The following is a 16,171-nucleotide window of genomic DNA, read 5'->3' on the forward strand; positions in this document are numbered from 1 at the left end:
ACACTAATTAGAAAGCTTTTACTGCTGAAAAACAACATAAAGCTCTCTATTTTGAAAAGGTTATGCTCTTGGTCAGAATGTGAAGTTATCCTCCTCTAAACCTGGAGAAATTCCACCACTTAAAGCATTACCACATAAAAAGAAAACAAATTTGTAAACACAGTTCACAGCAAAAAAGACATCAGTCCAACCTACATATGGACAAGGGATCAGCCTACAACTGTTGGTCATAAATTATTTGGCCTCATACTAAGCTACAATTTATTCTTGACATGTTTTCTTCATGTGCTGTAGAAGCAGAGAGAAGATGATCAAGATCAAAGGAACATGTGTGACTTCTGCTCATGCTTTTGGAGAAGATGTTCAGGAGGCTCCAAACTGGCCATAGAAGACAGGTAGAATGGTTAGCACAAAAAAAAAAAAAACCATTACATGGGGAAAGTACAAAGTATTTTCATATTTTAGACTCCATATTCCTTTTTTCTTTTCCTTGCCCTTTTAGTTTATCATAGCAATATTTTCTAACATCTACTATCAGCTTCTGGGCTTTATTAAGTCCTCATTTCTGCCACTAGACTTTTAAGCATCAGTTAAAGGAGCTCCTGTTTTTCCTTTTGAAAATTGCAGCTCTCACATGATTGAAGTTTCTCATTTTCTCTTAGTTCTTTAAGAGAGTGATTCGCATCAAAGGAGAGATTAAGTTAACTAACTCAGGGAAGACTTTCATTATATTTTTGGTAAACAAGACTGATATGTTTCTTGGTCAGTACGAGTTGTTTCTAGGGCTCATGGTAGATTTGTATATTTAGCTTCTTTTCTATTTATATTTTGGGAAGGTAATTAATAAGTTTGGTGGGCCGAACTGACCCTGATTACAGATTTCATTGAAGGGTAAGTGGCTCTTAGGGTACTATTTTTTGACAATTGATAGACTTTAGAAAAGAAAGTGTAAGGAAAAAAAAGTGGCTGTAGTTGTGTACATAATACTGATCACACCAGGCGCCACAAGACAGCTGCAGACACATAGTGACACATGTGAACCTAATTAAAATGAGGGGGTCATGAAAATGTATATATATACATTAAAACAATTTGTTGGGGTGTGAAGGGGATGGATGGAATATGGTGAGGAAAGGGGAAGAGAGTGGTCAGTGTGTATTGTGAACATGCATAAAATTATCTAAGAAAAAAATTTAATTAATAAAAAAACATTAGGTTGACCAAGCAAAGATATATTTTTAAAATTAACCTCTTCATTGAAGATAATATGGCAAAACTAAAAAAAAAAAAAGATTTATCAGTAATTTTAAAATAAGTAGATAAATTCTAGAACAATGTAAGGAAGCAAAGCAAAAGGGCTGAACGCACAAATTTTTTTAGCACACTTCTATGTAAGGCACTATCTCATGTGGAAGTTGATGAGGAAAAGAGCATGTACAGCTTGCTTGACTCACCTTAGATGTTCAAGTGCTTGTCTCCTTTTTCCTCTCTTGATTATACACTATCAAAGTAAATGATAGTCAACTAGTAACATAGAAAATGATACATTTAAATGATCAGGTGACCCTAAATATTTAAGCATAGAAAATTTCTGTACATCATCTCTCTGTGATTCTGTATAATCTTATTATAAAAAAAATAGCATTTTGTATTTGAGACACTGCATTACAACCAAAAACAAGCCTTTTGTATAAAAATTAACCTTCCCTCTTGTGCTCCTCAGGTCATAATCAACTCCACCTCGTTGTCAGGCTTGCACAAGTTGATGGATGGAGGAAATCACTCCGTGGTATCAGAATTTTTGTTGCTAGGCCTCACCACTTCATGGAGAATTCAGATTCTCCTTTCTCTGTTCTTCACAGTATTTTATGTGGCAAGCATGCTGGGAAACCTGATCATTGTGCTCACAATCATCTCAGACCATCACCTGCACTCCCCCATGTACTTCCTGCTGGCAAACCTCTCCTTCATTGATACAGGTGTGTCCAGCATCGCTACTCCAAAGATGATTTATGACCTCTTCAGAAAGCACAAAGTCATCTCCTTGAACGGGTGCATCACTCAGATGTTCTTCATTCACACTGTTGGGGGAACAGAGATGGTGTTGCTCATAGTCATGGCCTATGACAGGTACATCGCCATCTGTAAGCCCCTCCACTACCTGACCATCATGAGTCTCAGAATGTGCACTGTTCTTCTGGCTCTTGCTTGGACCATTGGCCTTGTCCATTCTGTGGCACAACTGGCTTTTGTTGTACATTTACCCTTCTGTGGAGATAATAAGATGGACAGCTTTTACTGTGATTTCCCTCGGTTCATCAAGCTCGCATGTACAGACACATACAGACTGGAGTTCCTGGTCACTGCCAACAGTGGCTTCATCTCCATGGCCACTTTCTTCATCCTGATTGGGTCTTACATCTTCATCCTGGTCACTGTTCGTAAACACTCCTCAGGTGGTTCCTCCAAGGCCCTCTCTACTCTCTCGGCTCACATCACTGTGGTGATTTTCTTCTTTGGTCCTTGCATTATTGTCTATGTGTGGCCTTTCCCTACTTTACCCATAGATAAATTTTTAGCGATTTTTGATGCCATTATTACTCCTTTTATGAATCCCATCATTTACACACTTAGAAATAATGAGATGAAGATTGCAATGAGGAGACTCTTTGTCAGGGCTTTAAATTTCATTGACAGTTTAAGACCTTCAGACTGAAATAGAACATTCTGGAGGATTTTATTCTGTACTGAGTAGATGTCTTTAAAAATATATACATGAGAGCAATGTTGAGTAAATGCAACAGGTTGTATCAACATTATATATGGTATGTATACTTGTGTGTGTGAATATAATTTATATGTATATGTAAAATTAGTAAAAAAAAAATGAGGCCTTAAATTTGCTATGGAAGAGTTGTGAGATATGAGAGATATGAAGGAGAAAATGGAAGAAATAAATGATGTGACTGTGGTTTAATTAAATATATATTTTAATTAAATATTGTTAATTTACTATAAAGCTATGCCAAAAGTCTCTTCAATGTAATGTTTTAAATATCTTCTGGGCCATGCGTCCCCAAGTATTCTCTGCCAATACGATGAGTTTTTGGTAAAGAATTTCAGGATTCTGAAAGTACTGAAGAGTGGTAAATCTAGGCTAAAACACGGTTTCTGTAAGATGCCATGCTTCTCAAGGAAATGATGGTACTGCTGAAACTTCATACACTGAACATGCTTTGTCATCTTCTCAAAGTTTGGAAACTTTTCGTTGACATTGGTCTGAGGACAGAAAAATCTCTTTCTAAACTGCACAGTAACCTTGATTGAAGCCTTGTGAATGGTTCAGTATCAGTAAAGCAAAATTAATATAAAAATTAAAGATCTTTAGCTGGAGACATTCAGGAATTCAAGACTTTTCCATTTGAACAACAGATCTGACAACTTCTAACAATATTGCATGTAGTTATAATTCAAAAGGAAATTTTGTGGTCAATTACAGAGATAAACAGGAAAATATAATAATTTTAGATAGTATGTATTCATTTTAAACTGAAAAACTTTATTTTAAAAAAACAAAGATAAATGTACAGATTTTAAACATTTATGCATAAAAGTATGAAAATACATTTTTCTCAGTACTTGATATTTTTAATGGTTTGATAGTATGCATTAAAATCTTACTAGTTACAATGAGCATAAACTACATGTAAAAAAAGATGTAACATGGAAACAGTCAAATTTTTCTTGGTGTGTAAGGATTAAGCATAATTGTTTCTCAATTTCTTTTTTTTTTTTTTTTTTTGACCTTTGTTTTTTCTTGAACTTCATATAGTCTGTGAGTTGTTTCAGGGGTGTTCCAAGGTTTCTGGGTTAGTATCCCATTATCAGTGACTGCATATTATGTCTGTTCTTTTGTGACTGGGTTATCTCGCTCAGGATGATATTCTCTAGATGCATCCATTTTCTTAAGAATTTCATAAGTCATTGTTTCTGATAGCTGAGTAGAACTCCATTGTGTAAATATACCACAATTTTTGTATCCATTCATCTACTGAAGGACATCTGGGTTCTTTCCAGCTTCTGGCTATTATAAATAGGGCTGCTATGAACAGTGTAGTGCATGTGTCTTTGTTGTATGTTGGAGGATCTCTGGGGTAAATGCCCTGAAGTGGAATAACTGGGTCTTCAGGTAATACTATGCAGAATTTTCTGAGGAACTTCCAGACTAATTTCCAGAGTGGTTGTACCAGTTTACAACCCAACCAAGAGTGGAGAAGTGTTCCTCTTTACTGCATCCTCGCCAGCATCTGCTGTCATCTGGATTCTTGATCTTAGCCATTCTGGTTGGTGTGAGGTGGAATCACAGGGTTGTTTTGGTTTGCATTTCCCTGATGGCTAATGATGTCAAGAACTTCCTAGATGCTTCTCAGGCATTTGATATTCCTCAATTGAGAAATTTTGTTTAGCTCTGTACCCCATTTTTTAATAGGGTCGTTGATTCTCTGGTGTCCTGAGATCTTTTCCTAACCTATTGGCTGCCATGCTGTTTTGTTGACAGTATCCTTAGCCTTACAAAAACTTTGCAATCTCATCAAGTCCCATTTGTCGATATTTGACCTTAGAGCTTGAGCCATTGCTGTTCTGTTCAGGAAATTTTCTCCTGTGCCTATGTGTTCTAAGGTTTTTCCTACTTTCTCTTCTAATAATTTCAGTGAACCTGGTTTAATGTGGAGATCTTTGATCCACTTACACTTGAGCTTTGTACAAGCAGATAGGAAAGGGTCTATTTTCATTCTTCTGCATGCTGAGTGTCAATTGGACCAACACCATTTGTTGAATAGGCTGTTCTTTTTCCATTGAATGTTTACTGCTCCTTTGTCAAAAATCAAATGACCATACATGTGAGGGCTCATTTCTGGATCTTCTATTCTATTCCATTGATCCACATGCCTATCTCTGTACCAGTACCATACACTTTTTAGCACAATTGCCTTGTAATATAGCTTAAAGTCAGGGATGGTGATTCCTTCGGAGGTTTTCTTGTTGTTGAGGATGGATTTCGCTATTCTAGGTCTTTTGTTATTTCAGATGAAACTGCACATTGCTCTTTCCAACTCTATGAAGAATTGGGTTGGAGTTTTGATGGGGATTGCATCGAATCTGTAGATTGCTTTTGGTAAGATGGCCATTTTTAAAATGTTGATCCTTCCAATCCATGAGCATGGGAGATCTTTCCATTTTCTGAGATCCTCCTCGATTTCCTTCTTTAGAGGTTTGAAGTTCTTGTCATACAGGTCCTTCACTTGCTTAGTTAGAGTCACACCAAGGTATTTCATATTGTTTGTGACTATTGTGAAGGGTATCTTTTCCCTAATTTATTTTTCCACATGTTTGTCCTTTGAGTAGAGAAAGGCTACTAATTTGTTTGAGTTAATTTTGTATCCAGCCACTTAGCTGAACTTGTTTTTTCAGCTGTAGATGTTCTCTAGTTGAATTTTTGGGGTCGCGTAGGTATACTAACATGTTATCTGCAAACAGTGATATTTTTACTTCTTCCATTCCAATTTGTATCCCTTTGATTTCCTTTTGTTGTCTAATTGCTCCTGCCAGGACTTCCAGTACCATGTTGAATAGGTAGGGATAGAGTAAGCAAACTTGTCTAGCCCCTGATTTTAGTGGGATTGCTTCAAGTTTTTCACCATTAAGATTGATGTTGGCTAATGGTTTGCTGTATATTGCTTTTATTATGTTTAGGTATGGGCCTTGGATTCCTGTTCTTTCCAAGAGTTTTAACATGAAAGAGTGTTGAATTTTGTCAAATGCTTTCTCAGCATCGAGTGAGATGACCATGTGGTTTTTTTCTTTTAGTTTGTTTATATACTGGATTATGTTGATGGATTTCCGTATATTAAACTATCCCTGCATTCCAGGGATGAAGCCTACTTGGTCATGGTAAATGATCATTTTGATGTGTTCTTGGATTAGGTTTGCAAGGATTTTGTTGAGTATTTTTGCATCAATGTTCATAAGTGGGATTGGTCTGCAGTTCACTTTCCTTGTAGGGTTTTTGTGTGGTTTATGAATGAGGGTTGTGTGGCCTCCCCTGAACCAATTGTGGGGAGGCGCTTTCTGGGTGTTCAGCCCAGACCTCTCTGCACTCCGGCTACTCGCAGCACAATCCTACCAGGCCTGCATACTTGGATCTCAACTGTTTTTGGTGGCAGATGGCCTGAGCACCTCAACAATATGTATTTTTAAGACTAGAAGATATAAATTACTATTTCATATGTGTATATGTAAAATATTGCACACCTCTTTTTCTAGTCATCATTTTGTGCAAAGATATATATGTAACGTGTAAGTTATTACAAATGTTTTATATAGCTTTTGGCTAAAAATTGCAATTACTGATTTGGCAAGTTATAAAGGATCTCATAGCTGGAGGACAGAGTAGTGCAGTGGTAGATCTGCCCAATCTAGGTGCACAGCTTGTAGTCATATTAACTGAGTTTTGTTTTTTCTTTGCATGAGCTTATTTGGGTTGGAGAGGTTACTGCATCAGTATACTATCATATCAACTTGAAAGCATAATATTTTGACTTCTTCCTTTCCAATTTGTACCCCTTTGATCTCCTTTTGTTGTCTAATTTCTCTGGTTAGGACTTCCAGTACTATATTGATTAGGTAGGGGGAGAGTGGGCAGCCTTATCTAGTCCCTAATTTTAGTGGGATTGCTTCAAGATTCTTTTGATTTCATTTGATGTTGACTACTGGTTTGCCGTATATTGCTTTTACTATGTTTTTGTATGGGCCTTGAATTCCTGATCTTTCCAAGATGTTTAACATGGAGAGTTGTTAAATTTTGTCAAATGCTTTCTCAGCATCTAAAGAGATGATTATGTGGAATTTTCTTTTCTGTTTGTTTATGTAGTGAATTTTGTTTATGGATTTCTGTATATTGAACCATCCCTGCATCCCAGGGATGAAGTCAACTTGATCATGGTGAATGTCCATTTTGAAGTGCTCTTGGATTCGTTTTGGTAGAATTTTATTGAATATTTTTGTATTGATATTCGTAAGAGAAATTGGTCTAAAGTTATCTTTCTTTGTCGCATCTTTGTGTGATTTTGGTATCAGTATAACTGTAGCCTCATAGAACAAATTAGGTAGTGTTCCTTCTATTTCTATGTTGTGGAATAGTTTGAAGAGTATTGGTATTAGGTCTCCTTTGAAGCTCTGATAGAATTCTGAACTAAAACCATCTAGTCCTGTGCTTTTTTTTTTTTTTTTTTTTTTTCTGTCGTTGTTGTTGTTGGGAGACTTTTAATGACTGCTTCTATTTCTTTAGGGGTTATAAAATTCTGTAGAGGGTTTATCTGATCCTGTTTTAACTTTGGTATTTGATACTTATTTAGCAATTTTCATCTATTTTATTTTTCTATTGATTTTTATTGGATATTTTTAAATTTACATTTCAAATGTTATCGCTTTTCTCAGTTTCCCCTCCAGAAACCCCCTATCCCATCTCCTGACACTTTGAGGGTGCTTCCTCCCACTCACCTACCCACCCACTCCCTCCTACCTCCCCTTCCTGGTATTTTCCTACACTGGGGCATTGAGCCTTCACAGAACCAAGGGCTTCTCCTCCAGTTGATGCCTGAAAAGGTTATCCTCTGCTACAGATGGAGCCATGGGTCTCTCTGTGAGTACTCTTTTGTTGATGATTTAGTCCCTGGGAGTTCTGGGGGTTCTGATTGGTTGATACTGTTGTTCTTCCTATGGGGTTGCAAGCCTCTTCTAGCTGGTGCCCTCTGCTGAGGCACCCCCAGGAAAACTTCATTATGACATGAAACAGAATGTCTATGATGGGCAGGCTAAGCCTATTTTCCACAAAAAGGCTAATACTACAAAGAACATTGTAGTGAGACTTGAGTGTGTTTAGCCCAACTGCAAATCTAAGAGAATGCTGGCTATTATGAGATGCAAACATTTTGAACTGGGAGGTTATAAGAGAAAGGGCCAAGTGATCCAATTCTAGACAATATTGTTATGAAAACAATAAAATCAAGTACCCGCAAAGCTAACACCACCTACAAGTTGTGCTTAAACACAGAGCTCATTTTTTAAAAAAATAGAAAATTTGATTTCAAATGCCATAGAGTAAATGATAGGGAATGAAGGAATGAGTTATTTTACAAGTGGCCAGCAAAAATTTACCATGGTTCTTTCCAATGGGATATTGTCCACTTTCTCCCAGAGTGAATTTTCTGTTATTATTGTTGATGCTGCTGCTGCTGCTAGTACTGTTGTTGTTTATTTGTTTTTCTTCATATATTTTGCTCAAAAAAAGTTGGAAAATGTCTGAGCAGTTGGGAAAAAATGTGGGTGAAAATAGAGGATTGGTGACAGCTGTACTTGAGCCGGTCAGAAGCCACAATTGTGAGCATGTGTGAGCATGGTGGAGGGAAGAAGCTCTGAACTGAATGGTGCAATAAAGCAAGAGGAATGAATATAGATAATAGCCAGTTGCTAAGTGATGGAGATACTCTGCTATTCAACACCAGATTGAAATGGATAACATTCCTACAGAACAGAGGTGCTTAGTGGCTTTAAGAGCTTGAAACAAAGTTGAGGAGGCAAGAAAAAAGTTCACCTCATTTATAAAGATTATATAGGGCTCTGGAGAAACCTTAAGTGATTTTATTTTTACGAAGATAAGTCTCAGCTGTGACCAAAACTATATCAGACCATGACAGAAGACAGGTGTTGATATACATTTGGTGTTTGAAAATGCAAATATAGAGAACAGAGCCCGGCCAATCTGCCACCAGGACTGGCAGCTCCTAAAGGTTGGAAAACTGGTGAGTAGGAGTTCTAGGCAGCCAGGGAGCAAAGAGATCTCTGCGGAGTACACACAGAAAGCACACCCCCCATCATGCCGTGCCTGATCAAGGGACCAGGAAAAGAAATTTGGAACTTCTGTTCCCACCCAGCGACTCTGAGGCATGGAAAGGGGCTTGGACCATCTGCCACCTGGACCAGTGGAGGTCCAGGGACACAGAACAGATACAAGGGAAAGGCGAGAACATATCACTGACAACAAAATGGCAAGAGGAAAGTGAAAGATTATATCCCAAGGAATTCAAGACAACCTGGCAACACCAGAACCCAGCTCTCCCATAACAGCAAACATTGGAATGCCAAACACTCCAGAAAAAGAAGACACAGACCTGAAATCATACCTCAAGATGCTAATAGAGATACTTAAAAAAGAACTGGGAAAAAAGCAAAAAGATTCAGAAGCATTTAGAGAGGAAACAAGAAAAACACTCAAAGAATTAAAGGAAAACAGAACCAAAGAGATGAAGGAATGGAAGAGGGAATTTAAAACTGAAATTGACACAATAAAAAAACACACTAAAAGAGATAAACCTAGAGGTAGAACACCTAAAAAAGAAATCAGGAGTCACAGAAGCAAGCATTTCCAATAGATTACAAGAGATGGAAGAGAGAATCTTGGGGGCAGAAGACAACATTGTAAACATAGACAAAACAGCCAGAGAAGATGCAAAAAACAAAAAGCTCCTGACCCAAAATGTCCAGGAAATCCAGGACAAAAGGAGAAGACCGAACCTAAGGATAATAGGAATAGAAGAGGGAGAAGAGTATCAACTAAGAGGCACAGTAAATATCTTCAACAAAATCGTAGAAGAAAACTTCCCTACCCTCAAGAATGAGATGACCATGAGCATAAAAGAAGCCTTCAGAACTCCAAATAGGTTGGACCAGAAAAGAAATACCTCCCGACACATAATAGTAAAAACATCAAGTGCCCAAAGTAAAGAAAGAATACTAAAAGCAGAAAGGGGAAAAGGTCAGGTAACATATAAAAGCAGGCCAATCAGACTCACACCCGATTTCTCAACAGAGACTATGAAAGCTAGAAGAGCCTGGACGGACATCATGCACTCCTTAAGAGAGCACAAGTGCCAGCCCAAGCTGCTATACCCAGCAAAACTATCAATCACAATCGATGGAGAGATGAAGATATTTCAAGACAAATCAAAATTTACACAATATCTGACCACAAACCCAGCACTACAACAAATTATAGGTAGAAATCCCAATACAATGAGGGAAAATACAGCCTAGTAAAAACAAGAAAACTTCTAAACAAGAAAGCTAAAAGAAGAAAAAACCACAGACACAACTCAACCCAAAAAAGCAATGATGACAGAAAACAGAAACAACTATTCCTTGATATTTATTAACATAAATGGACTCAACTCCCCAATAAAGAGACATAGACTATCAGACTGGATACATAAACAAAATCTAGCCTTTTGCTGCATACAGGAAACTCATCTCAGAGACAGAGACAGACACTGTCTCAGATTAAAAGTGTGGGAAAAAAACTTCCAAGCAAACAGCTCCAAGAAGCAAGCTGGAGTGGCTATTCTAATATTGAATAAAGTAAATTTCCAACCAAAAATTATCAAAAAAGATAAGGAAGGACACTTTTTACTCATTACCAGGGAAATCTGTCAGGAGGAACTCTCAATCCTTAACATATATGCTCCAAATAAAAAAGCACCCACATTAATAAAAGAAACCCTACTAAAGCTCAAAAAATACATTTCACCCCACACAATAATAGTGGGACACTTTAATACCTAACTCTCACCAATAGACAGATCATGGAAACAGAAACTGAACAAGGATACTGCAAAACTAGCAGAGACTTTGAACCAACTAGAATAAATAGATATCTACAGAACATATCATCCTAAAGTAAAAGAATACATCTTCTTCTCATAACCCATGGCACCTTCTCGAAAATTGACCACAAAATTGGACACAGAACAAGCCTCAATCGATATAAGAAGATGGAAATACTCCCATGCATCCTCTCAGATCACCATGGTCAACGGCTGGCCTTTAACAACAACAAAGACAACAAAAAGCCCACATACACATGGAAAGTAAACAATGCACTGTAAAACGATAGCAGCATCAAAGAAGAAATAAAGAAAGAAATGAAGGATTTTCTAGAATTCAATGAAAATGAAAACACAACATACCCAAACCTATGGGATGCAATGAAAGCAGTACTGAGAGGAAAACTCAAAGCCCTAGTGCTTCCAAAAAGAAACTAAAGAGAGCTTACATCAGCAACCTGACAGCACAGCTAAAAGCCCTAGAACAAAAGGGAAAGATAGACCCAAGAAGAGTAGACGGCAAGAAATAATCAAAATTAGGGCAGAAATAGACCAAATAGAAACAAAAAGAACCATTGAAAAAAATCAACAAAACCAAGAGTTGGTTCTTTGAGAAAATCAACAAGATTGATAAACCCCTAGCCAGACTAACTAGAGGGCAAAGAGAAAGTATACAAATTAACAACATCAGAAAGGATAGTGGGGACATAACAACTGAAACTGAGGATATTCAAGAAATCATCAGATCCTACTATTAACACTTATACTCCACAAATTGGAAAATCTGGAGGAAATGGATGAATTCCTAGACAGATACAAGATCCTAAAGTTAAACCAGGACCAAGTAAACCATCTAAATAACCCTATATTGCCTAAAGAAATAGAAGAAGTCATCAAAAGCCTCCCAACCAAAAAAAGCCCAGGTCCAGACGGGTTCAGTGCAGAATTTTATCAGACATTTATTGCGGATATAACACCAATACTTTCCAAATTATTCCAAAAGATAGAATCAGATGGAATACTACCTAACTCATTTTTTGAGGCTACAATAATCCTCGTACCTAAACCACACAAAGACCCTACAAGGAAAGAGAACTTCAGACCAATCTCAGTTATGAACATTGATGCAAAAATACTCAACAAAATCCTTGCAAACGGAATCCAAGAGCACATCAAAATGATCATTCATCATGGCCAAGTAGGCTTCATCCCTGGGATGCAGGGATGATTTAATATAAGGAAATCCATCAACGTAATCCACCATATAAACAAACTCAAAGAACAAAATTACATGGTCATCTCACTAGATGCTGAGAAAGCATTTGACAAAATTCAAAACCCCTTCATGTTAAAAGTCCTGGAAAGAACAAGAATCCAAGGTCCATACTTAAACATAACAAAAGCAATACTCAGCAAACCAACAGCCAACATCAAACTTAACGGTGGGAAACTTGAAGCAATCCCACTAAAATCAGGAACTCGACAAGGCTGCCCACTCTCCCACTACCTATTCAACATAGTACTGGAAGTCCTGGCTGAAGCAATTAGACAGCAAAAGGAGATCAAGGGGATACAAATCGGAAAGGAAGAGATAAAAACATCACTCTTTGCCGATGACATGATAGTGTACTTAAGTGACCCCAAAAATTCCACCAGAGAATTCCTACAGCTGATAAACAAGTTCAGCAAAGTGGCTGGATACAAAATTAACTCAAACAAATCAGTAGCCTTCCTATACTCAAAGGACAAACATGTGGAGAAAGAAATTAGGGAAAAGGTACCCTTCACAATCGCCACAAAAACTATGAAATACCTTGGTGTGACTCTAACTAAGCAAGTGAAGGACATGTATGACAAGAACTTCAAACCTCTAAAGAAGGAAATTGAGGAGGATCTCAGAAAATAGAAAGATCTCCCATGCTCATGGATTGGAAAGATCTACATTTTAAAAATGGCCATCCTACTAAAAGCAATCTACAGATTCAACGCAAATCCCATCAAAATTTCAACCCAGTTCTTCATGGAATTGGAAAGATCAATGTGCAATTTCCTATGGAATAACAAAAGACCTAGAATATCGAAATCCATCCTCAACAACAAGAAAACATCTGCGGGAATCACTATCCCTTACCTCAAGCTATATTACAAAACAATTGTGCTGAAAACTGCATGGTACTGGTACAGAAATAGGCATGTGGATCAATGGAATAGAATAGAAGATCCAGAAATGAGCCCTCACGTATATGGTCACCTGATTTTTGACAAAGGAGCCATAAACATTCAATGGAAAAAAGACAGCCTATTCAACAAATGGTGCTGGTCCAACTGGCACTCAGCATGCAAAAGAATGAAAATAGACCCTTTCTTATCTCCTTGTACAAAGCTCAAGTGTAAGTGGATCAAAGATCTCCACATTAAACCAGACACACTGAAACTATTAGATGAGAAAGTAGGGAAAACCTTAGAACACATAGGCACAGGAGAAAATTTTCGGAACAAAACACCAATGGCTCAAGCTCTAAGGTCAAAGATTAACAAATGGGACTTAATGAGATTGCAATGTTTCTGTAAGGCTAAGGACATTGTCAAGAAAACAAAACGGCAACCAACAGAATGGGAAAAGATTTGTACCAACTCCACATCAAATAGAGGCCTAATATCTAAGGTATACAAAGAACTCAAAAAGCTAGACACCAGAGAATCAAATAACCCTATTAAAAAATGGGGTACAGAGCTAAACAAAACATTCTCAGTTGAGGAATAACGAATGGCTGAGAAATATCTAAGGAAGTGCTCGACATCCTTAGCCATCAGGGAAATGCAAAATAAAACAACCCTGAGATTCCACCTCACACCAGTCAGATTGGCCAAGATCCAAAACTCAGATGACAACAGATGCTGGCGAGGTTGCGGAGAAAGAGGAACACTTCTCCACTGTTGGTGGGGTGCAAACTAATACAACCACTCTGGAAATCAGTCTGGCGATACCTCAGAAAATTGGACATAATACTACCTGAAGACCCAGCTATTCTACTTCTGGGCATATACCCTATAGACACCTTAGTACACAACAAAGATATATGCACCACAATGTTCATAGCAGCTCTATTTATAATTGCCAGAAGCTGGAAAGAACCCAGATGTCCTTCAGTAGATGAATGGATTTTTTAAAAAAAATGTGGTACATTTACACAATGGAGTACTACTCAGCTATCAGAAACAATGACTTATCGAAATTCTTAAGAAAATGGATGCATCTAGAGAATATCTTCCTGAGTGAGATAACCCAGTCACAAAAGAACAGACATAATATGCAGTCACTGATAATGGGATGCTAACCCCAGAGGCTCACACTGCCCCAGAAACAACTCACAGACTGTATGAAGTCCAAGAAGTAAAGAAAACAAAACAAAAAAAAAAAAAAAAAGTCTATACAACAAGAAAACTTTGACTATTTCCATGTTACATTTTGTTTTACATGTACTTTATGCTCATTGTAACTATTAAGTTTTCAATGCATACTATTAAACCTTTAAAAAAATCAAGTACTGACTAAAAATATATTCATACAGTTTTATGTAAAAATTATTTTAAAATCTGAAAAAAAGTACTGACAAAAATGTATTGTGTAATTTTATGCCAAAAAATGCTTAAAATCTGTACATTTATCTTTGTTTTGTAAAATAAAGTTGTTAAAAAAAAAAAAAGAAGAACCCAGATGTCCTTCAGTAGATGAATGGATTAAAAAAAAAAATGTGGTACATTTACACAATGGAGTACTACTCAGCTATCAGAAACAATGACTCAACCAAATTCTTAAGAAAATGGATGCATATAGAGAATATCTTCCTGAGTGAGATAACCCAGTCACAAAAGAACAGACATATTATGCAGTCACTGATAATTGGATACTAACCCCAGTAAGGTCTGAACACCCCAGAAACACCTTACAGACTATATGAAGTTCAAGAAAAAAAAAGAAAATTAAAAACCATTATGCTTAATCTTTATACACCAAGAATACGTTGACTAATTCCAGGTTACATCTTGTTTTACATGTACTTTATGCTCATTGTAAGTAGTAAGATCTAAATCATACTATCAACCTTTTAAAAAAAAAAAAACCAAGTACTGACAAAAATGTATTCGTATACTTTTATGCAAAAATGCTTAAAATCTATACATTTATCTTTTTAAAAATAAAGTTGATCATTTAAAAAATAAGTAAATAAAGGTCTGGGAAATGTCTATAGATTAATGGATAAGGGATACAAGCCTTGTTATTTCTAATTTGTACCATGCAAATATAATTGGTCAAGCTATAACTAGAGGTCTCTGATATCAAAATGTCCAGTGATTTAATTACAAGAAATACAGTCATTTGCAAAGAGATTGTGACCAACCTAAAAGCCTCAGATCTCCAAATGCCCAGTGCATTAACTGCAAGAAATAAAATACTTGTTCCAGAAAAGTGATCAAGCCATTTCTATGAGCAATACTTTTTTATAAATCTCAAGCAAACAAAACGAACAGAAAAAAAGCCTAGGCTCCTTTTAGTTTATGGAAAGGCTTCCATTGGGTTCAGGAGTACAGATCCAAAAGAGATATTCAAGACAATTTCTTAACATCTGGAAACAGGTGACAAAATTACTTAGCCGCTTCTGTTTTCCTCCATCGAAGGCAAAGCTGTTCCAGTGAAAACAGGAGAGTTTGGGAGTACTGGAAAATGTGTGCTCTGACAAACAGTTGTTACTGATCAGACACCAAATTAAAACTGCAAATACATGGAATGGAAAGAGAAGGTTTTGTGGACACAGGAGGTGCTGTAACTATCATGTCACAAAAATAACTTGCAATTCAGAATTACCACTTTAAAAGGTTTATACCCAGTTTTAATGACTTGGGAAGTTATTTCAGATAAAGCAAAGTGTGTGATAGTTAAAAGTGTGGGACCAGAAAGTCAAATAGAAAAGTTAAAGTCTTCAGTGGCTGACATGTCCATAAATTTATGGGGAAAGTATCTTTTACAACAGTGGAGGAATGCTAGATTAATATTCCTGCAATCCAAGAGACAGCCAATAATGTAATAAGAGGTGAAATGGTAGATGTTCCTGGGGAAGGTACCTATATATGTCATCAAAAATAATCCCAGACTGTGCCAATTGTCTAAACACAGAACAAAATGGGGAAAGAGTTTCCAAATTTATGGGGAGGCAGAGCACTGCTGAAATACCAGTGGTCCTACCTTTACAATGATTGACTAACAATCCTATGCTGCACATCTTATCTGCCTATTTGAGGAACAGGACACTGAACCAGACAAAAGGATTATGATGAGAATGTCTCTGAAAGAATACTGATACATGCTTGCCAAAGATATTTCACTATATTTTTTTCAAACCCACCTGACACCCATCTACACTGGTTAGAAGCCCATTCACAGTCAAAGCTGG

General features: G+C 36.9%; 1 protein-coding gene across 1 annotated transcript in view; it reads left to right on the forward strand.

Moving 5' to 3' along the window:
• LOC308431924 (olfactory receptor 4F3/4F16/4F29-like) overlaps positions 1 to 2,716 on the forward strand; it is a gene marked incomplete at both ends in the record, with an annotated part of 138,684 nt that extends 135,968 nt beyond the window's left edge. Inside the window, one exon of the mRNA XM_080931523.1 lies at positions 1,980 to 2,716. Coding sequence (XP_080787649.1) covers positions 1,980 to 2,716 — 737 coding nt within the window. The remainder of the gene's footprint in view (positions 1 to 1,979) is intronic.
• Positions 2,717 to 16,171: the final 13,455 nt, after the last annotated feature.

The sequence above is a fragment of the Micromys minutus genome, assembly GCF_963924665.1.
Source record: "Micromys minutus genome assembly, chromosome: 17".
Classification (NCBI taxonomy): domain Eukaryota; kingdom Metazoa; phylum Chordata; class Mammalia; order Rodentia; family Muridae; genus Micromys; species Micromys minutus.